The following is a 24,030-nucleotide window of genomic DNA, read 5'->3' as shown; positions in this document are numbered from 1 at the left end:
TCCCAATACTTCTGTTAGTCTTAAAGGTGCCACAGGACCCTCTGTTGCTTTTTACAGATTCAGACTAACACGGCTACCCCTCTGATATTTTAAAAACGGGTCATTTTGGAGGGGTGGGGAGGGGCTGTATCTCAGGATGCCCTAGACCAAAGGACTCAAAATTTGCATCAGACTCTCTACCACACTCCCTGAACTGACAACAATTTTCAGGCCAATCATATTAAACCTGTGGATTTTAAAGCACTTTGGAATAGCAGCACAGGAGACTTACAGGTGTGTGAACTGCTGCAGTCATTTCCATAGGGTGTTCTCGGCTCAATGGGTTTGAATACAGCCTGAAACAATAGCTCTGCATCTGTCTGTCTTTATACAGAACCAGCAAATTTTAAAATTAGACCATTTTGGAGGAATGTGCCTCTGTCTCAGGAACCCCAAAGGACTGCATATTTGTGCTACTGACTCTACTCTGGGCCTTCAACTGGCATAGCAATTTTCAGGTCAATATGTATACACATGTAAATTTTACAGCTCTAGAAGTCTGTTCTAAACAGAAAGCTCTACTCCACCTTCAATATAGTGCTGAAAGGGCCATCCCATAATTTCACAATTCAGCATAATCCAAATTTGGGACGAGGTAAAACACAGTATATCTGTAAACAGGCAATTGCATTTATAATGGATGGCAATAAAAACTGCCTAAAACAGGAACAGATTCAACAAAATAAAGTGGTCACCAGACTGCTTTCTATTAGCACATACAAAGTCATTTTCTTTAACAAAGTGGGAGACGACTTACCTTTCCACAGGTTAGAATCAGACAGCATTAGTTTATCAACAAGAGAAGAATTTTCACCATCTGGTCCCTCCTGTAAACCAACCTGACACAATATTCGACGAAGGCCATCTTAACAAAAACAAATCACGGAATAAATATACAAAAGTTAGTTAATATTAAAAAGTTACTTTTAAACGTGTATGTACCATAATGGAAGTTTACATAATATACTGAGTGTACATCTTTATATATTTTTTAATCTCACCAAGCAAAAATAACCGAGGCCTGAAATATAGCGTCCACTTTCTTTTGCTTTTGAACTGTCCTCTCATAATAAGAAACGAAATAAGAGTTAATTCTGGGGGAAGGGGAGAGCCAGGGCAGGCGCATATCTATTATAAACTGATCATGGGCACACTCAAAGTGAATAAGGCAGAGGATTAAAGGCCTGTTGGAGCAGTGGACATAAACACTGGTTCCTACTTCCCATGTGTTTTAGTCAGTGGCTTCCTAATCTACAGGAACCAATTGACCATATCCTCTTTGTTCACCTGGTCCAGCACGATTCTACCTCTCCACTCCTGTGCAAGGAGGTTAGTGTGCTTTCAGCAGGATGAGCAGAAGACTCCAATGTCTGGCCTCCCATGCAGCAAAAGTGTTGCATTTCTGCCTACAGATGGCTGCACCGGAAATTAGGAGGGGCAATTATTTTTCCCTTTAATAAAATATCCAGTTACATTGAAAGACTACCAAACTAAGGATGTGATTTTTCAATGTGCATAAATTGCGCTTTTAAAAAAATCCCACCCTAAATTCATGTACTTCTGCCCCTAGATACTAAGATAATAAATCTGTATCTGAGCAGAGACCTGACTATATCTCCTGACTCCTTATCCCAGGCTTAATGAGCGTACATTTTTCCTCTCTTGAGGAAGTTAACTACTAAAAGCAAATTGTTTCAAGAACTGTTTGCATATAAACTGTTATGACAAGTTATGAGCCAAAATTTTTTGAACTCAGGTGTCTAAAATTAGGTTCCTTAAGCCATTTAGACAGATAAATGATTCATTTTCAGAAGCTCTGAGCACTCTCAAATCCCAGTGAAATCAAGGGCTCAGCACCTTTGAAAAAAAATCAGTCCATCTTGATTTAGCTGCATAAATGTAGTTCTAGGAGCCTAATTTTAAACATCCAGGTCTGAAAATGGTTGTGTTTTATCATGAAAGAGACCAGGAAAGAGAAAGGAAGATGCAAAGGAAACTAGGTTCTTTATCAGTTCAATGGATGAAGAACATTACAAAAATGGCTACCTACACCATTTTAAACAAACTTTTTCACTTTATGTGTTTTTAAACAATGCCCCACACCCAGCAGCTGATGAATAAATACACGTTAGAAATAGCTCATGAAGACTACATGCTTCCAATGTTTCAAAACCTGGAGATGTCACAAAGATAAACTAGATGATTTAATAGGTTTGTCCAATACAGGATCATTCACTATAAATTTACCAATAAGCTTCCACTTATTTTGTTGAGAGTTTATTTCACAGGTTAACATATCTCACTATTGGAGAATTTAATGAATATAAAGAAAAACTCTTAATTTAATCCCATTAATTTTATGACCTTCCCCTTTTATAATACTATATACATCCAAATTCTGGTATCTGCACCAATCTCATGCAACCAGGCTTGGCCCACAAGTGGGGGTTTTGAGTAGAAAGCTTTAGAAGTATATCCCCAAATGCCATTTTATTATAATTGGCTGAATTATAAAACTGCAAGTTTCTCTATGTATGTGAATGTACAGGATATAAACAAAACCCCGTTCCCCAAAATATGTTTTCTAATAATGGATTTTCATGGGGAAAAAAAATCTAATCAATGCACGGACAATTTTAGCAATGAGAACCAACAAATTTTCCCTTTTAATTTACTGATGGGAAAGGGGAATTTTGAGTATTAAAACCTGGAAATTCAATTAATCTCTTATGGGAAAAAAGCTGCAATTAATATTTGCCAACAACAGAATCCCATGATTTATTTCCAAAAAGATTAGCCCCTAAGCCTCCTCTTCTGCGGGTCTTTGGGAAGGATGAAGGATGGTAATTATGACACAATGTATGCTGTTGCTCACAATCTACTCAAAAAGCAACAGTTTAATACTATTTTCAAACAAAAGAAACTGAAACTCTATCATCCTAAAATAAGAAGTTCCAAGGTGGAAGTTTACATTTCCGTTTGTGAATTGATCACACTGATAGCAATAATCATTATGCATGTACTTTCCCAAAGCAGAATTCTAAGCCCTAGTCCTAGTGGATCAGTGAGCATGGATAGACCCCTGCAAATCTGCAGATATCCACGTTTTTGCAGCTTGCGGATCTGATGCGGATACAAATTTTGTATCTACGCAGGGCTCTAAGCATGGAACCCAGTGGATGTGCAGAACCCTGTTAATTTAATAGGAGCTGTGCACAGGTCAGCGCTAATGGATACAAATAGAGTTTTATTTTTTCCTCTCCCTACAGAGATTTTTTTCAATGTTACATTTTTTTATATCTAGGGCAAACAGTTTGGGTTTGGATTTTAAAAGGAGACTGTACTTTTTGTCCAAACCTGGTGAACAGTTGTAAGAGTCAGAACTCTTCTCTATCAGCTTAGATTGCTAGAGGGAGTTCATCAGAAAAAAATCTCAAAAATTCCTGCATTTAAAAAGTAACAATTGTCTCCTCCATAAAAACAAACATAAAAGTTTCCTAGATATTTCTTCTTTAAGCAACATATGAAATGTACTTCAAAGTAAAAAAAAGTCTATGTAATTGTGGGGGGAAGACAAGGGTGGCAGAAAGATACAAACTAAAACTCTGCAGTAAGAAGTCCATTCACAATAATTATTATTAAATCACAAACATCCTTTCTGCAACTATATCAAAAATAGTTTTTGTTTTTGTTTTTTAGAAAGGATAGGGATTAAATAGTGGTATATTTTTAACGGAACTATTTTATTGCCCAAGTCACGTTGAGCAGCTGAGGATGGCATCAGAGGGATAACGTGGTCACCAAGAGACAAGGTTAGAGATTATCAGAGTGGCGGGCCCATAGGAACATTTCAGAAATATGAAACCTACTTAGGTAGTAGAATCTTTAGGGCAATCTCCCCATTTGCTATTCAATATGCTGTTCCAGTTATGCTTCTATAACCACACACATTTTGTAAAAAAGGACTTTCCAGTCCTACATAAGGTTAATATGGGTCTCAGGAGACTGCTGCACAACATGATTTGCTTCAAATTCCTTTTTAAAATTTTACAGCAGGTTGACCAACATAAAACATCCAACTAAAAGGAATAATACTGACAGCTTACACTTTTCCCTTTCTATGTCCTATTGAAGGAGTCTGATTACGACAGGTTGTTCAGCATGGTGATAATGGGAGGGGAGTGACCTTTTCATTTCATGTGCAGCTATAACAATCCCCCGACTGTGGATGCACACTAAACTCCTAGCATTCAGTTTGTTCGTTCTTATATTGGGAAAGATGAGGAATAAGAACTCCACCACACTGTCCAATAAAAGGTGACTAGACAGTTTATTTTCAAAAGGATAAGAAGAACTATGTTTGCTAGTTTATTGTTGGTTTATTCAGGAGTTTGCATCCCATTATGTAAATGCCAGAATAAGCTTTCAGCTTCATGCACTGGCAAAGGCTTGACATTCATTTCACAAAATATGAAGGCCCAGATCATTACTCCTAGATGGGTGGACAGAATAGACCCTTCATATGTGGCTCTCCTTCTGCCAATGCAGAATTGGGGCTCAACCACCTCTGCAGCACATTTTTCCCCTCCTTCCTTCAGACCCTCTGAAAGGTGCTCAGCGGATCTGAGGTTTGCACAAATTGGTGGGGAGAATCTGGATGGGCCGGGAGCAAGAGTACAAAGGCCAAAGACGACCATTTTTAAATTTCTAACTCCCATTTCATAAGATGACACCTCAGAGAGTACAATATTGCATTTCCGAGGTGCTTAAATCATTCAGCAAAGTAACTACAAGAGAACCATGTCTTATTTCCTACCAATATATAGAGTTCAGAAATTAGGATGCAAGCATATTATTCTCACCAGCAAATATACAATATTTTTTTCCTTCTGAATCATAAAAAGGTTTAATTTAGTCAGTTGTGGGCACAAAACTGTAGGTACAATGTGGCATCTGCAATTATTTGACCCTCACTTTCACTCAGATGTTTAAGTCACTTATATGCAGGTGCAATCTGGTACTTGGACTTCTAAGTGGCTAGCACAATTAATTGCGCAACAAAATTGAGCTCACAAAAAAGGAGATACAGATAATGCCAGGTTGAAAGTTTTGCCTGAAAATCAGAGTAAACGTTCCTCGAAACTGTATATTCCATTTGCCTCTCCATTAGTTCATACTCACAATAAATCCAGATATATAGCACGTGCAGTATATTACCAAACACATGCACTACCACCACCCAGTCAGAAAATTTTGATTTCCGTAACTTTATATATTAAATTATATGAAAATGAACTACATGTCCAATCATTCAAACTAATGCATAATTAGATATGGTAATGTATACATGATACCAAGCTGGGAGGGGTTGAAAGTGCTTTGGAAGATAGGATTAAAATTCATCTGGACATACTGGAGAAATGGGCTGAAGTTAATAGGATGAAATTCAATAAGGACAAATGCAAAGTATTCCACTTAGGAAGGAAAAATCAGTTGCACACATACAAAATGGGAAATGATTGCAAAGGAGTACTGCGGAAAGGGATCGGGGGGGTTATAGTGGACCACAAGCTAAATATGAGTCGTCAGTGTAACACTTGCAAAAAAAAAAAAAAAAAAAAAAAAAACAACACCATTCTGGGATGTATTAGCAGGAGTGTTCTTAGCAAGACACGAGAAGTAATTCTTCTGTTGTACTCCACGCTGATTAGGCCTCAACTGGAATATTGTGTCCAGTTCTGGACACCATATTTCAGGAAAGATGTGGACAAATTGGAGAGAGCCCAGAGAAGAGCAACAAAAATGATTAAAGGTCTAAGAAAACATGACCTATGAGGGAAGATTGAAAAAAATGGGGTTTGTTTAGTCTGGAAAAGAGAAAACTGAGAGGGGACATGATAATTTTCAAGTACATAAAAGGTTGTTACAAGGAGGAGGGAGAAAAACTGTTCTTAACCGCTAAGGATAGGACAAGAAGCAATGGGCTTATATTGCAGCAAGGGAGATTTAGATTGAACGTCAGAAAAAACTTCTTACCTGTCAGGGTGGTTAAGCCCTGGAATAAATTGCCTAGGGAGGTTGTAGACTCTTCGTCATAGGAGGTTTTTAACAGCAGGTTAGACAAACACCTGTCAAGGTTGGTCTAGATAATACTTAGTCCTGCCATGAGTGCAAGGGACTGGACTAGATGACCTCTCGAGGTCCCTCCCAGTCCTATGATTCTATGATGTTGCAGGTGATGGCATAAACACTATGCTAATAACCCTAGAGAATTATTGGACATACACAGCACAATAATTTTTAGTGGGGTTATAGCTGTATTTCGATAACCATGCCAAAGCCCCTCCCTCTTAATCCACTTCTGTCCCTTTATAGTTGGCTAAGAGATAGGTTACGTCTACATGGCCCCGCAGTTCAGACTATGAGGATGTGAACTGCAGCACATGTTAGCATGCTGCACTGTAACTTCCCAGGGTGGTCATTGCAGGAATGAAATTAAAGGTACCTAGTTCACATTAACAGAGTCCTCTTTAAACAGGACCATAGTGCCATGTAAATCCCACAGATGGAACCAAATCAAAAGTTATGCCCATAATTCATTAATAAGCTATATTTACCTACTTCCTTTTCCCTAACCACAACCATAAGAATGCTGTTGTATGAGAGGGAAGAGAGCCCTTCATCTAGAATTCACAAGATACTCCCCATGAAATGAGACTGCATACCTTGATTCCCTCCTTCTACAGAGGGAATCTTCTTCTGAACATCTGTTCAGTGCTTCATTGGCTCACTTCCTCCCTCACACTCCTTGGATTTGAGAACATTAAGTACACTTTTGCTGTTCTAGTTATACTGTGACCGATATGAAACAATCAGTTCTCATTAAATAAAAAAAGGAATATTATTCACATCTATTCAAGGTGTCCATGTTTTAATTTATTTCATTCATTTAAAAGTGATCAAGGGCTGAGGGGTACGCTGTTAGCACACACAACTCAACAGCAATTCTCAAACTGTTTATGCTCAATTCCACCAATTTTAGTATGGTGAATATATAAAGCACTTTCATATGGGAGTCAGGGAGCACGAATCCATGCGTGGACAATAGGATGAAGTTATTAATGTGTTAAGTCTAACATGTTGTTATGTATTTGAGGTAAGCTGTTTTAATATAAAAAAAAGTATGATTTTTTTAGCATTAAGTTAGCCTCTAAATTATCCTCTAGTCTATAGCAGAAGTGTTTGAATTTGCCTACCTGAATATCCAATAACGTTGCCAAGCCAAGTCAGGAGCTTCAAACCAAAGCTCTGATGGGCAACAATAGATGAATGCATAACCTGAACCTTCAGTGGCTTTGTCTGGCGACTGGTATTTCTCTTAAAAAAAGAAAAGAGAAGGGGGAAACTTAGTTAAAAGCGAATATCAGGAAAGACAAGTTTTGTTGTACAGAAACACACAGCATTCTATACACGAAATTAAAACATTTGATCATAGAAATTAAAATGGAGACCTATTATTAATAGGCAATCTATCATAGTTCTTCCACATCCAGCACAGGATTATTTCCAACAGTACATTAACAAGGAAAACTCAATTTTATTCTTAAATTTTTTAGCTGAAAACAAAAATAAACAAAAAAATCCAGTATAATTCCAGTTTTCTGAATTCCCTTTGATATCCATAGTGTGTTCTCCCTTTCCCCACCCAAATTAGGCCTATATTAGTTAATAGCACTTCCGATTAGCAGAACCCCAGTTAACCAGACATTTTGAATATCCCTCAGGCCATTCAGATAAACAGGAGTGCACTTTATAATTTTCTGACTGAGCACTGAAACAGTATAACAGTTTGTTATAAAAATTTTCAATAAAAAAAATAAGATGTTTTGAAGGGTCTTTTGGCCAGGTCAAAAACTAACACCCAACATGCTTAGCTGCCCCTCCTCACCACCTTTCCTCTCCTCCTCGGCACACATCTAATACCTGCCTCTTACTGATAAGCACCCTCTTGAAAAACCTCAGACAGAAAGTATCGAAGTGAGCTCCCTCCAGAGCAAATGCATAAGAGTGACACAGCAGCTGATTACCAAGAAAATAGTGAAACTAATCATCCACAAAGTAAATACATTGAAATTAAAGAAATATATTTCCCCTTTGATCTCTTACTGTGCTACTAACCTTTGGGATTACTTGTAACAACAATAGGTAAAGATAACTGATATGGAAATGCAATTTTCAAGTTGATGGTGTCTTTTCAACTAAATACAATGCCAAATTTTGAAAAGTAATTATATATGTTTCTGGAACCTAAACAAGCATGCAGCATGCAAGCCTGTTCACAGAGATATGAAATTATGTTTTTTCCAAAATACTTCAATACTTGAAGACAGTCACTTAAGTTAGTAAAACTGAATGAAAACCAAAATAGTCTAATACTATACATACAATAAACTGTTTCACACAGGTAATTCACTTGAAAAGCTCTGATGGTAAACAGATTTCCCTATGAATAAATTCGCTCGTTTTCCTTACATTATTCAACTTTTATCTTTATAGCTTAAGTACATTTTCAGTTTTACAAGTTTTAACAGTTAACTACTTCAGTGACTTATGCTTTCACTGATAAAGTTAATTTTTTACCATAGTAACACACACAACAAATTCAGTTCTTTGACTTTATTGGTGTTAACTGATAAAACGTAAGATTCTAGGATAGCTTAAGCACTTTATACGTTACTTTTACTTGTATGATCTGATGTGTAGTCTCAAAACTACTGTGACATATACCATGTATTTTAATGAGAATTTACTGGAAAGCGCTGCTTTAAAAAGTGATGTAAATATTTCCACAGTAAGAACTCTGATCCAATCTGGAAGCATGAAAATTATTTTCCCAGTTCCTTAAATCAACTACAAAAAGACATTTGTGTAACACACTTAATCTTAGAGATTGGAAATATTTTCTCTCTTTTCTTTAGACAGCAATATTTGTTAACGTTACTCTAAAGTAGAATTTGCAAACTTGTATTCAGTTTAGTCTAAAATTTAAAAATTTCTAGATGTTAAATAAGGCACAGGCTACAATGTATACACTAAGAATCACTGATGCCTCATGGGTAAATATGCATTTTCTGATTCTAAAGCTTAAAAAAGGACAAGCACAAATGTATAAGACAGAAACCTTTATTATTCATGACACTTGCATTAAAAAACCCAGGGTTCTTTGCTGCTATGAATATATTCTTCTAAGGCTTATTCCCAACCTGAAGTCATCCCCTCTGACAACAGCTAGTTGAATGTGATCACACAGAGTATTAGTATTTCAAGCAAGGAATAATTAAGAGTAGATAAACTAAATAACAAAAATTCTCCTTTCATGCAAGTGTACCTAAAAACAAGAAACTGAAGAAAAAAAGCCATCAAGAAAAGGAGACGGTTGTAAATATGAGAATTTCCATGAGATATTTTCCGCTCTTTAAGAGTGAAATAAAAACATTATTCCACATGCTGATTAAGTATTGAGAATTACAGAGGTGGAAATATGATTTGTCAAAACTACCCTGGACCTGAGATTCTTGTTTCTGGAAGTGCAGTGGTATGAGGATTAGGCCACAGAAAGAGGCAAAAAAGTATAGACAGGCATTGTATTGCCACCCTCAACCTCCACCACAGAGTTATTAGTTAAAATTAATATTTTGCACATAAAATATCAAAATAGTACATGGTATTTCAAAACTGCTGTACTAAGCATTTTATGGGAATTTAAGAAGAATGGATTAAGTATGTAAGATCACTCACCACTATTACTGATTTTGCTTGATCACAATACTGGAAGTCTCCATATCGGACTGATCTACGTCCCTTTAAATTCATAAAAACAAGATGATAATAAGTAGCTTGTTGAAACACAAGGATAAGCTTAAACTCTATGTCCTAACGTAATGAGAACAGTAAATCACAGGCAATAAGTCACCATCTATGTTAATCACATTTGCAGTTGCTTTCTAAAGAAAGCTTAATATGATCCTAAGAATCTGACAGTGACCTTCTTATTCAAAAATTTAACAACACTAATTCCTATTAATGTATGTCAAGCATATTTTATAGTATTAGTATGAAGGTGCTTCTTTTCCAGCTAATTTAAAAATAGGACATTTTATATCATAAGATATATTTTAATACCTTTAAAAAGATATTGTAAAGCTTGTTAGGCCTATAGGTTCACCTGACTAGTATGATAGCAGTGCTGGCTTTACTTGAATATTTTGGGGACCTTATAATCAATGATTCTTTCTTTAGTGTTAAATATGCCTATTAAAAATGTGCACAGTTGATTTATTCATGTTGTATTATAAACAAAGTGGCTCACAAGTTGTTTTATAGTACATATGAACTGGTTTGCTTTCAAAACATCAATTCAGGTGTCAATCTCTTACCATGCAGCAAGGTTCAGTTTAAAAAAAAAAAAAAAAAAAAATCATCCTTGAAGTATGGATGTACAATATAGGAGAAGTCTGGCACTTTTTAAGCCTAACCAGGGGAGTGTCCCTTTTAAGCTATATGATGCCTAACCAATGATATTACAAAAATATTATCTGGGACAGGGAAAATAACTGGAAAAAAGTCACATTTAACTTTAGATGTTTTGAGGCCCCAAACTGACTCTCTCATTTCCCATCAGCAAAGAACAGCCTGAAAGAAGGACCGAGAGGAAGTGCCTACCCTGAAGGAAATGGCCAATGGCTTGATGTAGAAATGAGAATATACCTTTCCTAGGAGGCACAAATGTATCCTGGAAGAAAAGAATTCCATCCTCAAACACATACAATCAGCTGTGGGATGTGCAGAGCAAGGAGGGTGGTCTTGAGTTGATCAGTGGGACCCTTATGGTAAAGTCAACTAGGCGCTAAATTCCCTGCTCTCTCCAGCTGCTGTGAAACTGCCAGCTCTTCTCTATTCCCTCCTGAAAGCCTTTTATCTGCCAACAGGCGAGAGGAGAGAAAGAATACTGGGAAGACTCTCAATCACTTTAAAGGAAAAAAGCACTAAGTTTAGTCATATATATTCACCCTGACCTTACTTTTAATTAAAGTTCCAGCAAGGAAGTTACTTACATCTCTGTCTACTGTTGTTGCAAAACCAATGGCCTCTTTCTGTGTACAGTTGACAGCTTTCTGGAGAGTGTATATAACTTGTTCATACGTGTGGACTTCATCATTAAAAAGCATGCAGTAGTAAGTGTCACTCTTCTCGCTATAAAATAAAGACCACAGTTATATAATTAAGTGCTTAGCGTCTAATCTATTTTTAAATTTTAATAATTTCCAACCATCTGAATATCTCTAAGCTTGGGTTAACCCTGGCACTAATGATGTACATCAACAAGGCTTTATCCTGAAGCTGCTGAGTGCCTTCAACTCCCACTGACTTCAGTGGGAGTTAAAGGCATTCTGCACCTTATAGGAGTGCTCAGCACCTTGAAGGATTAAGTGCCTAGTGAGTAAAGATGCAAAGTATTAAGTCAGTCTGACAATTCTTGACTTTACTTCTGTGCACCTTTTTTATTCTGGGTTAGATAATTTTTCCTTACTAGAAAACTGCTAACATACCTGTTACACACTATTCTCCCATAGCTTTGGCACTATTTTCCTACCCCTATCTTTTCTAGGTCTCCATAATGGTCTCTCTCCACCAAGCAACTAGAATCCAGAAGTCTTTTGCAAATCTATGTTTACCACTTCATAACATAAGATACTAAACCAATAAAAAAAAAAAATAAACAGGAGTACTTGTGGCACCTTAGAGACTAACAAATTTATTAGAGCATAAGCTTTCGTGGGCTACAGCCCACTTCTTCGGATAATAAATTTGTTAGTCTCTAAGGTGCCACAAGTACTCCTGTTCTTTTTGCGGATACAGACTAACACGGCTGCTACTCTTAAACCAATAAAGCCATTAGACCAGTTCTCCATATTTTTGTCAAAAAAAATTAAATCAGTGTTAAATATAATTCTATAACTTCCACCATTTACAGTATTTTCCCACGCAAAGCATAACTAAAAGAAACTACTGTAGTAGAATCAAATTTTAAATAAAGATGTTTTATTCCTAGTGCTACTGATTTCAATCTAGAGTGATAATTCCCAAGTTGTAATTCATGGACCAACAGAGGGGGTTTGAATAGAACTGGTTGGTCAAGTGGCACCAACCCCCGTACTTGTTTTAAGATGCTACATGGAATTAAATACTATTTTTCCTCATAAACAATTGTAGCTGCTACAAGGATATTAGCTGAGCACCAGCCAACACTGGAGATGGTCTATGCAATCATGAAAGAGAAGAGAGATGCTCCATTGTATGATCCCCACTGTAAAATGTTTTGAAAGACACTTGTCTACATCATCGTCCTATTGGAGTTAAAGGAAGACAGCATGTAGACCAGTGATACACAGACCTCAATGGTTCAGGAGCCAAATTAGTGATCAGCTTACCCAAAAGAGCCACAGTAGTGTGACTTCATTGTTTCATTTACTATAGTACTATTCATATTTAAACAGTATGACAAGGAAAATATTTAGTGTGTTTGTATGTATATAATTCTTACAGCAAATAAACTAATAACTTAATGCAAGTTGATAACTTAATTTGTTAATGACATAGTAAAAGCATCCTGACTCATTAATTAAATCAGTGTTTTAATACCATGTGCTGCAAAGAGGCTCAGAAGACACATTAAAGAGCCACTCGCAGCTCGTCAGCCACAGTCTGAGTATCACGGATGTAAACTAACGTAAGCATTTAAAGTTTTATACTTTAAACACCTGCACGTCTTGAAAACCTCAAACACAAAGAATATACTTACACAGTCTCTAAACCAGGTGGCAATTCATTTTCTTTTTCCCATGTTAATATATCTACTGCATATTGAAACATGATAGCAAAAATGTTATAAGCTCTTGCTATCATATCTTCCGATAAATGCACCAGAGGATCCTGAAAAGTGAAATTGATTATAGTGAGATAGTAGAAAAACATTATAGGAAAATTAAACAAAGAAAATGAGCAACAACAAGAACCATTTGGGTTTGGGCTCAAACCCTCATTCCCATTATCCTGCTTGTATTGGACATTTCATTGTTCATATTTCATTTAACTTAGTAAACTTTGTCAAATTTTGTATTCACACTAGTTATAGTACATTACAAATTATAAACAAGATTCCAGGTTCCAAAATACTATATTTCACTCCTCTCCCTCTTGCCTGTTTCTGTGTAACCATATGATAATTTCTTGTTAAATATTTCTAAGATATGGTGGTACTCAATGGCCACATCTAAACTAAAAGTTTACACCAAAATGCAAAACACGTAAATACTAAATTTATACTATCCCATTTAATGCCACTGTGGAATTTAAAATTATAGCCATTCACTAGTTTTGCATACCTTACTAATTTATTTTCAAAAGTAGAAATTCACTGCAGAAAAAAAGTCTGTAAAGCATGCATGAATTCCACAAAAAACTGAAGAATGCCAGTTTGATTGTAATGGCTCACTGACACGATTATAGTCTGGTGGGAAATATGTACTGAATTCACCCCATATGCATGTGAAAAATAGAAATGGTCCAAATTTGTAGGTGTCAACAACACTAAGGAATTAAATGATAATGGGGGAGGGAGGGTTGGAAAAGGAAATGGAGAATGACTGCTTGCACCCAGAACAGTTTCATTCTTAATATCCCTGATTTATATTAAACTGTTATTGCATCTTCATAACTTAACAGGAAAACAGAATAAAACCCAAAAGAATATGAAGTTGGTTCACTGAGCCCCCCGCAGTATAATTTCATTGCTCAAACTATAGCACAAGCCAGACTGGCAACTAAAATTAGCAGATAATGGTTCTATTTTTGGACAAAACACAAGTGATTAGAAACTATTGTGGAACAATCACATTTCAGCTTATTTATTTAACTGAAATCCTTTTAGAGCTATATGACTGCAAACTTGGAATCTTAAACTAGAAATAATGTTTGCAAAAAAATCAAACTTACTTCAGGCTACCAAACCAATTCCCTCTCTCCCCTCCTTCTTGATAAGTTTTACTCCAAAGCAAGCTTTTACAAGAGTTTTTACCTCCTCCTGATAAGTAGCATTAACTTATGAAGAACACGTAACTGTTAACCTTAGCAAATCTGTCATTACAATAATAATAATATATTAAGATAAATGAGTGAGAGGCAGTACAACTTGACTTTAGAAAGCAGTGCACACTAGTTTGGTGATGTCATCAATGCTGAAAATTGAGGTTGTTCCTTAAAAGGAGCACATGGTCCACATGAGAAGGAAATGATATTGAAGTAAAATGACATGTTTTAAAGGTGACCCATAGATATTTTATTAACAACTATCTTTAAGGTTATATCATCAATCTGAAAATAGGAAAGATAAGAAGGATGTTGAGCACAGCAAAGATTGCAAGTTGTGTTTCCCCACTCATGATTTCAGATTCCCTGGAGTAACTGCTATCTACTCCTACTCCACAACCATATGCATCAGAATGCAACATGATGTACCAAAGAACTTCACTGGAGCAAAGGTAGTCTATGCCTCTCAATAGGCATCAGATAGAAAGCCTTTGGAGTACCTGGTGCTATTTTACTACTTTTTTAAATTATTTTATAATCGAAAAAAACAAAACTGCAATTTTTTTAAGCCTGTTTTTTTAAATGGTAAAACACCACCATGCACTAACTCTACACTGTTTAGTCTTCCCTCTAGCATGGAGCCAGTCTATAATAGACTTCCATGGTGTTTGTTCTTCAAAAGGCTGCCTTTTAAAAAAACTCAAACACACACATAGTAGACATAGAAACAAAAATTAGGAACTACTTAAAAAATCTCCACAGCCTGGACTTAAGTTTAAAATGTGTATTTAAGTAAACAAATAATGCATGATATTTCAGTCAGATGTTATATATTTTTTGGCTCCTGAAAATAATCTATTATATTGAGGCTTAATACAGATATAGTGACTTTCCAATAACCATTCTTCTCTTATTTTCCTGGCTAATGTGCTTTCACCTTTCATTAAAAAAAAAAAAAAAACAAAACAAACAAACACTCTTCTTCCCATTAGGAGAATTAAAATAGCCTCAAGATAAACAGAGCCAATTTTTCCATGAACTAATTTAACTTCAGAAAGTTGCAGATGACTGATTTATTAGTTTCATGCCAGGCTGATGGGCATCATATTATTGCTGTTTTAAGTTTTAAGAAATTCATTTGTCATAAAAAAGTACATTCCAAGAGAGAGTAAGAGGTAATAGCTCTTACAGCAGAAACCTTTTCATGAGTGGTATAGTGAAAAAAGTTAGCAATACTAAATACTATATTATTATTCTAACTGGGATGTGTAGTCTGCATAATTTCTTCCCTGCCTCCATCTTTAGTCTAATTGTGACTTTTCCAATGTTCTTTGTATTTAAACCATCTTAAAGGAATACCTCTGCTATAAACACAAATGATCCATCTGGGGGGGAAAAAAATCAACAATCAACTTGGGATTGTAATCAGACAATCAGAGTTTCCCAATATTTTGAGAGACATTTAACAAATAAAAGAGGTGCTTAAGAACACTGGGGAACCTTGGAAGTCAGATGGCTGATAAATGTCCAGAACCAACAGAGAAACACATTTCTTTTTCCATAACACAGTCTCACAATGTGTGTTTCACAGTACTATAAGTGATCAAATTAGAAACATTAAAATAAATACTTTACTATAACTATAAAATATAATTATTTGTATGGAAAAGAGGTATAACAGATATTGGGGGAAGGGAACCTGCTCTGCAAGGGCCTTTCTCCTTTGGAATGCACTCCTTATCCTCCCCCCGGGTCCAAAATACCCCAGTATCTATTAAACTTCAGGCCATCTGCCACTCACCCACAGCTGTCACCACATCTCTTCTGCATCTTCATTCTCCTCCTCCTCCCTTTCCTCCCACTACCACCAACTCCTCTTCCTGGTTATGCTCACTCCCTCTACAGTTCCACCACCTCTACCTACATCTCAGCCCTTCTCCACCCCCATCTAATTCCCTCTACCAGCAGCAGAAATCTAGATCCCACATCTGAATGTCCTCATCACCTCTGATGACAACTCTGGCACTATCTCCCCTCACCTGTCCCCACAACCATCTCCACGCATCTTGTGCCACCATTCCTAACCTCCCTCCTCTTCTCTACCTGTCCATCTCTAAAACGATCACAGCAATCCACAGCCTCTTCATATATTATTCCCTCCAGCTCCTGCCCCTCTCAGTGACCTGGATCCCTTCCTCTGACACTGCCCCTACAGCTGCCTTCTCTTACAGAGGCCTCGTCTTCTCTTACACTCCCCACTCTGGATCACACCATGGTGAGGGTGCTGGTCTTCTGATCTCCTGTTCATCACTTCCAATCCCTCCCACCTCCCCTTCCCACTCCTCCACCTCTTTTGATCACTGCTGCATTCAACTCTTCTCTCCTCTCTTCCTTCACATTACTGTCCACCCAACTCACCCCATGAGCTCTGCTCTGTGATTTTGACTCCGAGCTCCCTCTTTTCCTCTCCTCGCAATCTCCCGTGTACACCCATATTTGGTGACATCAACTTCCATAATAACCCATCTGCCCCTTAAGCTGCATGTTTCCTTACCCTCTCCTCTTCATTAAACCTGTTGCCCTGGATACACTCTCCCACTCACCATAAGGGTGGTTCACTTGACTTGGTCTTCACCAAGTATTGCTCTCTTTTTAATCTCCGCTGCTGAGTTCCCCCTCTCAGACCATCACCTGTTCTCTTTCACCATTGTTCATCGTTGTCACCTGGCAACCTTTCTGGAACTTCCAGTCCATTATCACTGATGGCTTCTCATCTGCTCTTTGCATCTCTCCCCTGGCTTCCCCTTGTTTATAGCAGCAAATATACATAGGCATGGCAGAATTCAATTTTTTTTGTTGTAATTTTGACAGATAATATCTATGTTTATTTCTAAGCTTCTTTTCCTGATTTTTATCAATTAAAATTTTCAGTTACATGAAATTAGGAGTTTTAAGCATTTTTTCTATTTAAAAGTTCACACCCACCAAAAAACTAGGGGACGGGAATGTAGCTGTTAAGATTCAAATAGTTAATATTGAATAACTGTTAAAACACAAATTGTCAACATCACATGCCAGGATATACAAAATAAATATCAAACTCTCATAAGTTCTCCAGCTTACATTGCCCATTTGTAAATTTTGATCATCACAGCTAGAAATATTTTTTGTCAAGTTTGTATGTGTATCTACGGTGAAATCGACATTTACCAACATTTACCAATAAAAATCTAATCCTACTAAGCCGAAACAAACTGCTTGTCATCACTTTCCAGGCCCTTTGAGCCTATCCCCACCCTACCTAGCATCTCTCATTCCCTATCCTGCCTCTGATCAGCCCATGATGCCAGCCTGCATTACCCATGTGTTAAGTTTTCAAACCAAGAACCTTTGTGCTCCCCCTCACACTTACTAGGAGCTCCCTGTAAACATGCGCAAAGCCACCGCACTAGCCTTTTTTCAAATTCCTGCTTAAAGCTTTCCTTTGCCATAACGTCTACAGAAAAAAATTGACAATAGTTGTGTGGCTGCTGCTGCACTGATACCGCTGTCTACACTGCTGACCAATGCTGTCTCACTGTTTCCTTGTCCTCACCCCACCTCGCTGCTTGTATCCATCTGTTATATCTTGTCTTCTACTTAGATTGTAAGCTTCTTAATGCAGGGACTGTCTTTTTGTTCTGTATACAACACCAAGCACAATAGGGTCCTGATCCATCATTAGGACTCCTACATGATGTGGTAATACAAATGAAAAATAATAAATGCTGCAGCACATCTTCTTAAAAGAGCTGCTGAAGAAGCATATAGTTTTGGGGAATATTAAGTATTATGGGGATCTGGTTTATTTGGTCTGCCTTGTTCCCTAGCTTTTTAAATATATGGGATTGCTGTTTCTTTCTTTGATTTGATATATTTTTAAGTATATGTCAGAGGCGCCTAGAGCAGTTAGACAAATATAAAACAACAGTAATGAGATGCCCAACGCTTTCAGTTACAAAATATTCTTGTGGGGGTTTTTTTGTTTTTTTTTTAAAAGAGAGGTTCTAAACATCTCCATTTTTTGCAGCAGGCCTTTGAAATTCAGCAGAGACATGGCCCTCAGATGAAGGACTTTTCTTCCCTTCTCCCATTAAGTTCTCTTCAGATCTGGCAGAGCTATAAAAACTGTTAAAAGTCATCATATCCCTTCTGTTACTTGTGTTCCATGGGAAATTTTGGCAGCATGCAGAATTAACTAACAAAACATTCTGAAAAGTCAGGTCCACACATTCACCAAGCAGCAGCACCATACCACCATTACCACTGCACACTACCTGGAAACATCTAGCAGTTGTTGGAGCAGTTGTAGCAGTGGGGGGAAGGAAGAGAGAGCACACGCACACCAGACATAGCCAGGTTGGGCTCCTCCACCACCCCCTTTAGCACATGTCGCAGCTCCTCTGTGGGGGCACCAAAAAAGGGAAGGAGTTCTCTCAGACCCAGTGAAGAAGAAATGGAGAACCAGGCCAGATTCCCCACATAAACCTCCTTGGACCCCGCACATGACACTAGCTGTCCATCCATCTTTCTGGGATAACATCCTTCTTATGCTACTAGCTAACATGGTTAGTCTTGTGTCTCAACTGGTAGAAATCTGTTGCAGTGCTGAAGATTCAGGGTTCAAACCCCGCTGATGATCTATGATGGAGGGGTTTGTTACAGTTGTAACAGAATTTATTTTTTAAAACTTTTTCCTGTTAAAAACCCCTTAGAAGTTACATTAAAAAAAACTACTTTAAAAGAAAGTTATTTAGGTTGTAAAGTCTAGCACATGAATGTTAGGAAATGTCAGAATATAGGTTGCATGTGCAAACTTAATTTGCTCCCTTATACGCATCCATTATGATGCAGTCTTTAATTACATTTTTTTCCCCCCTCACAGCACCCTTTCTTCATTCAGTGCATAGGATGGATGCACAAGGACAGAACTATGGCTACCTGGGCAACCAGAAATCTAGCTTTTTCTATTTTTGCATGCTTAACTTTGCAATCTAAATAGCTGGTTTTTAAAGTAGTTTTAACATGTAATTTTATATTAATTTTATCTAGTGTATAATATGGTGTAGTATCAATATTTATATTTAGCATGCTGCAAGCTTCCAATTCGTTTTACTTATTGGCTGAGTAGAGAAGACTAACAGCTTCCATCCTAAATAATTTCTTCTTTTAATTACTTTAGATAAAAAGTTACAAATATCCAGGTGCTCAGATGATATAGTAAACAGTATATCAAGACATTTTCAACCAACCAAATAATTTCTAGCGCAAAAATTCTGACTTCCAATTTGGTTCACTCATGGTCTTAAAGCTTTAACATAAATACTAGGACACTACAAATGTTCCAATATTTATTAAAAATTTAAGAGTCCACCATTTCACTAAAATACTGAAGTATACAGATATTATTTCTATAGCATTTAGTTTTCTTATTTTTGAGATGAATGTATAACCTTACAGAAGTCACATATAAGATGATTACAGATTTATTTTCCCTTACCTTCTGAATTTCAGAATTGTGCATAATTTGGTCTGGCAGCATATAATGTCCTAAACTAGCACTATTATACAGTATCTATATATAAAAATTTTATTTATTACCTCCTCTTCTGCTGTCTCTGCTGTGTTAAGTTCATGCTTTTGACAGTACGGACCTTCTTTCCAAGCTTCAGTATCACCACAATCACAGAAACCTCCTCCACCTGATGTTGTCATCTGAAGTTGTTTAAAACACACAAAACTGTATGCATGTGCAAGATCTATTTATACTGAAAGCACCAACACATTAACCCTTATGCTATTAGAGATTTTCCTGTATGCTACTCAAATAAATATGGTAAAAGCATGTCAATAAATGTCCGTGACACAGAGATTATCTACATCATTCATCTGTTTAACATACAATTATATTGTTAAAGTAACTCTAGAGCATAGGCTTGGTGAGGTCGCATACAGCATCTGATGTATTTATAGAACACAGAAATTACCAGTATACATTTATTCTGAATCAGTCACAGAAGACTGGTCTGATTTTTTTTTTTTTTTTTTTTTGGTTAAAACAGAACCTTTTCTTCAAATTCCAATATTTTAAATGTTTGCATTATAATGTCATTTATAAACAGGACACTTTTGTTTTGAAAACAAATTGCATACTGCTACATCCTACTATATAGCGACATCAGAGGGATAGTCACTACAGTTTGAGGGCCACATTTATAACTGGCTTCTGTTACGCTTACTAAAGTTGATAGTGAAAAAAAACTGTTTGCAGTGCTGTGACCTGAAGAGCTCTGCATAGCTCAAAAGCCTGTGTCTCTGACCAATAGAAGTTGGTCTAATAAAAGATATTACCTCGCTCACCTTGTCTAATGACAAATATTTGCATTTGTACACTGCACTGCTCTATTTCCACACTGTTAGTAAAACTTCATTTTAAAATTAAAAGCTCTTGAAATAAGTATTGAGTACAATTATTTCTTAAATCACAAATGTGAAAGGAGCTCATAAATACGTAATGATTCTGTGACCTATTTTTGATGCACAGATTCTCCACAGTACACATTCTCCTTTTCTGTCTACCAAGTTAGTCAAGGCACTCAGATCTCTTTTCATTTTTAGAGAATACTTTACATCTCCAAAAGCCTCTATTCCTGTTGTTTCATATTGCATTAGTAGTTATTAAATGAAGAGTGCATATTAACACCCTCCATAATAGTAAACGCAAGTAGGCTATCAAGGGTATTGAGAGAGGAAAAGAAGTTCTCTCCATTCGTTTCAACTGTAACACTTCTACAGAAATTCTATTACACACTTGACAGTACCAAAGAAACAGACTGATATGTAAAGACTAATTAAGTAAATATTTGTGCTAGTTAAAAGGAACATCAAGTTAAAAAAAAAAATACTCACCTGTACTACTAACAGTACTGTGGATTAAAGAAGCTAAATTTTTTATTTTACTCGTTTCAGCTCTGTGTGTTTACTTAAATATTTCACTCAGCTTGACAAACTAATCTATTTCACTTTTCTTTCTAGCGTTTCCTTTTCTAGCTCTCATGCATAGGGCCCTGCCAAATTCGCAGCCATGAAAAACACGTCATGGACCATGAAAACTGGTCTTATGTGTGCTTTTACCCTATACTATACAGATTTCACAAGGGAGACCAGCGTTTCTCAAATTGGGGGTCCTGACCCAAAAGGGAGTTGCAGAGGGGTCACAAGGTTCAGGGGCGCATGGTGCCCGTACTCCACCAATATGAGAATATGGTGGCCCGGCTCCAGTTCGGAGCCTGGTCTCTCCCCCAGCCCCACCTGCCACCCCCAAGCTCCTTCCCCGGAGCATCCCCCCTGCTGCCCCCAGGCAATTTAAAGGGGCTCGGGGCCCCCGCCACCACCACTGGCAGCACAACAGGGCTAAGGCGGCTTCCTGCCCGCCCGGTCCTCTTCCGGAAGGCCAGCACGTCCCTGCGGCCCGGGGGAGGGGGGGGGGAAAAGGAGACGGATGGACGGGACCCGCACGCTACCCCTGCCCCGAGCTGAGGCCAATGGGGACTGCGGGGTTGGTCCCTGCAGGCAGCAGCACATGGAGACCCCTCCAGCCCCCTGCCTAGGAGCTGCTGCTAGAGAGGGGTGCAGGTCGCTTTTGGAAGCTGCCTGAGGTAAGCGCTACACGCTTCACCCTCTCCCGCACCGCAACCCTCTGCCCCAGCCCAGACCCTGTACCCAAACTCCCTCCCAGAGCCTGACCCCCACACTCCCTCCTGCACCCCAACCCCAGCCTGCACCCTAACTCCCTCCCAGAGCCCATCCCCCGCACTCCCTCCTGCACCTTAACTCCCTCCTAGAGTGTGCCCCTGCACACCCTCCTGCACCCCAACCCTCTGCCCCAGCCCAGAGCCTGCACTCAAACTCCCTCCCAGGGCCCGACCCCTCTCCCCTCCCACACCCAAACTCCCTCCCAGAGCCTTAGGCAGGCGGGGGGAGGCAGGACTTGAACCTGTTCTGGGTACCACCAAAAATTATACAAACCTGCTGCCCCAAACAAAGTTATTTTAGGGCGGGGTCACAATATTTTCACCCTTACTTCTGCGCTGCCTTCAGAGCCGGGTGGCTGGAGAGCAGTGGCTGTTGGCCAGGTGCCAAACTCTGAGGGCGGAGCCCACCCAGCAGCAGTACAGAAGTAAGGGTGGCAATACCATACCGTGCCACCCTTACTGCTGTGCTGCTGCCTTCAGAGCTGGGCAGCCAGAGAGTGGCGGCTGCTGACTGAGGGCCCAGCTCTGCAGGCAGCAGCACAGAAGTAAGGGTAGCAGTACTGCAACCCCTCCCCTCCCCCCCCCCAATATCCTTGTGATCCCCTCACAAGTCCTTTTTGGGTCAAGACCGCTACAACTGCATTGTGTCCAGTTCTGGCGCCACATTTCAGGAAAGATGTGGACAAATAGGAGAAATTCCAGAGAACAACAACAAAAAGGATTAAAGGTCTAGAAACCATGACCTATGAGGGAAGATTGAAAAAACTGGGTTTGTTTAGTCTGGAAAAGAGAAGACGGAGAGGGGACATAACAGTTTTCAAGTACATAAAAGGTTGTTACAAGGAGGAGGGAGAAAAATTGTTCTTCTTAACCTCTGAGAATAGGACAAGAAGCAATGGGCTTAAATTGCAGCAAGGATGGTTTAGGTTGGACATTAGGAAAACCTCTCTGATAATTAGGAAGTTTAAGCACTGGAATAAATTGCCTAGGGAGGTTGTGGAATCTCCATCATTCGAGATTTTTAAGAGCAGGTTGGATAAACACCTGTCAGGGATGGTCTAGATAATACTTAGTCCTGCCTTGAGTGCAAGGGACTGGACTAGACGACCTCTCGGGGTCCCTTCCAGTTCTATGAATTACAACACCATGACATTTCAGATTTAAATAGCTGAAATCAAGACATTTACAATTTTTAAAATCCTATGACCATGAAATTGTCCAAAATTGACCATGAATTTGGCAGGGCCCTACTCGTGCATTAACAAACTTCTGTTGTGGAGGAGTTCATGGCAGTGCAGAAGTATGTTTAAATCTAAGAAACCAAAATGTTACTTTTTTAACTAACTTCTCTCTCTCATAAGTTTGCTCAACACCTTAGTTTGGGATATATCTATCTCTATATCTATCCCAAACTAAGTGAAACTATGTCTAACACAGTGATTTTCAACCTGTGGTCTGCAGACCCCTAAGGATCTGTACACTAGGTCTAAGGTGTCTGCATATGTGAACACCCCACCTCCAGGTCAAAACCTGAATGTGCAATTACCATAGAAGCCCACAGTTTAGTGCCCTTTCTCACACTGCACCCAATGCCATGCTAAGCATATGCAACACTTATAGTTGAATTCTGTTCAGTCAGTTTTCAGGCTAAGATTTCTATGGTAGGGGTCTGCAGATCACAGGTTGAATTTCCAAAGGGGTCCGCACCGCCATTTGAAATTTTTTGGGGGTCCACAAATGAAAAAGATTGAAAACCACAAGTTTAACATAATAAAACTAACTCCAGTTTATGTTTAATTTAGAATTGTGACGGTATTTAAGATTAAAGTGTAGGAACACTACTACAATAATTTGCTCAGTGGTTTCGAATATTAACTAAGTCTTGTTAAAGCTAAGCTTTTAAACTGAGGTTAAAACTCCCAGTTCTGGTAAGGTTACACTGCACATTTTTAATTCCAACCATACTGTGCGTGTATATTCGTATACACACTTTATTTTGAAATGCATAAACATTCTTAAATATAAATTACATACTGGAACTCTGAATATA

General features: G+C 38.1%; 1 protein-coding gene across 1 annotated transcript in view; it reads right to left on the bottom strand.

Annotated features, from left to right (window-relative positions):
- The window catches only part of UBR2 (ubiquitin protein ligase E3 component n-recognin 2), a 111,404-nt gene that overhangs the window by 80,435 nt on the left and 6,939 nt on the right, over positions 1-24,030 (bottom strand). The window contains exons 4-9 of the mRNA XM_026652528.2: positions 19,828-19,941; positions 12,902-13,032; positions 11,154-11,292; positions 9,838-9,900; positions 7,296-7,416; positions 797-904 (exon numbers count right to left, since the gene is read on the bottom strand). Coding sequence (XP_026508313.2) covers positions 797-904; positions 7,296-7,416; positions 9,838-9,900; positions 11,154-11,292; positions 12,902-13,032; positions 19,828-19,941 — 676 coding nt within the window. The remainder of the gene's footprint in view (positions 1-796; positions 905-7,295; positions 7,417-9,837; positions 9,901-11,153; positions 11,293-12,901; positions 13,033-19,827; positions 19,942-24,030) is intronic.

This window comes from Terrapene carolina, unplaced genomic scaffold, assembly GCF_002925995.2.
Source record: "Terrapene carolina triunguis isolate 2854851 unplaced genomic scaffold, T_m_triunguis-2.0 Scaffold120, whole genome shotgun sequence".
NCBI classification, from domain to species: domain Eukaryota; kingdom Metazoa; phylum Chordata; order Testudines; family Emydidae; genus Terrapene; species Terrapene triunguis.
This window is presented reverse-complemented; position numbering and strand designations above follow the sequence as displayed.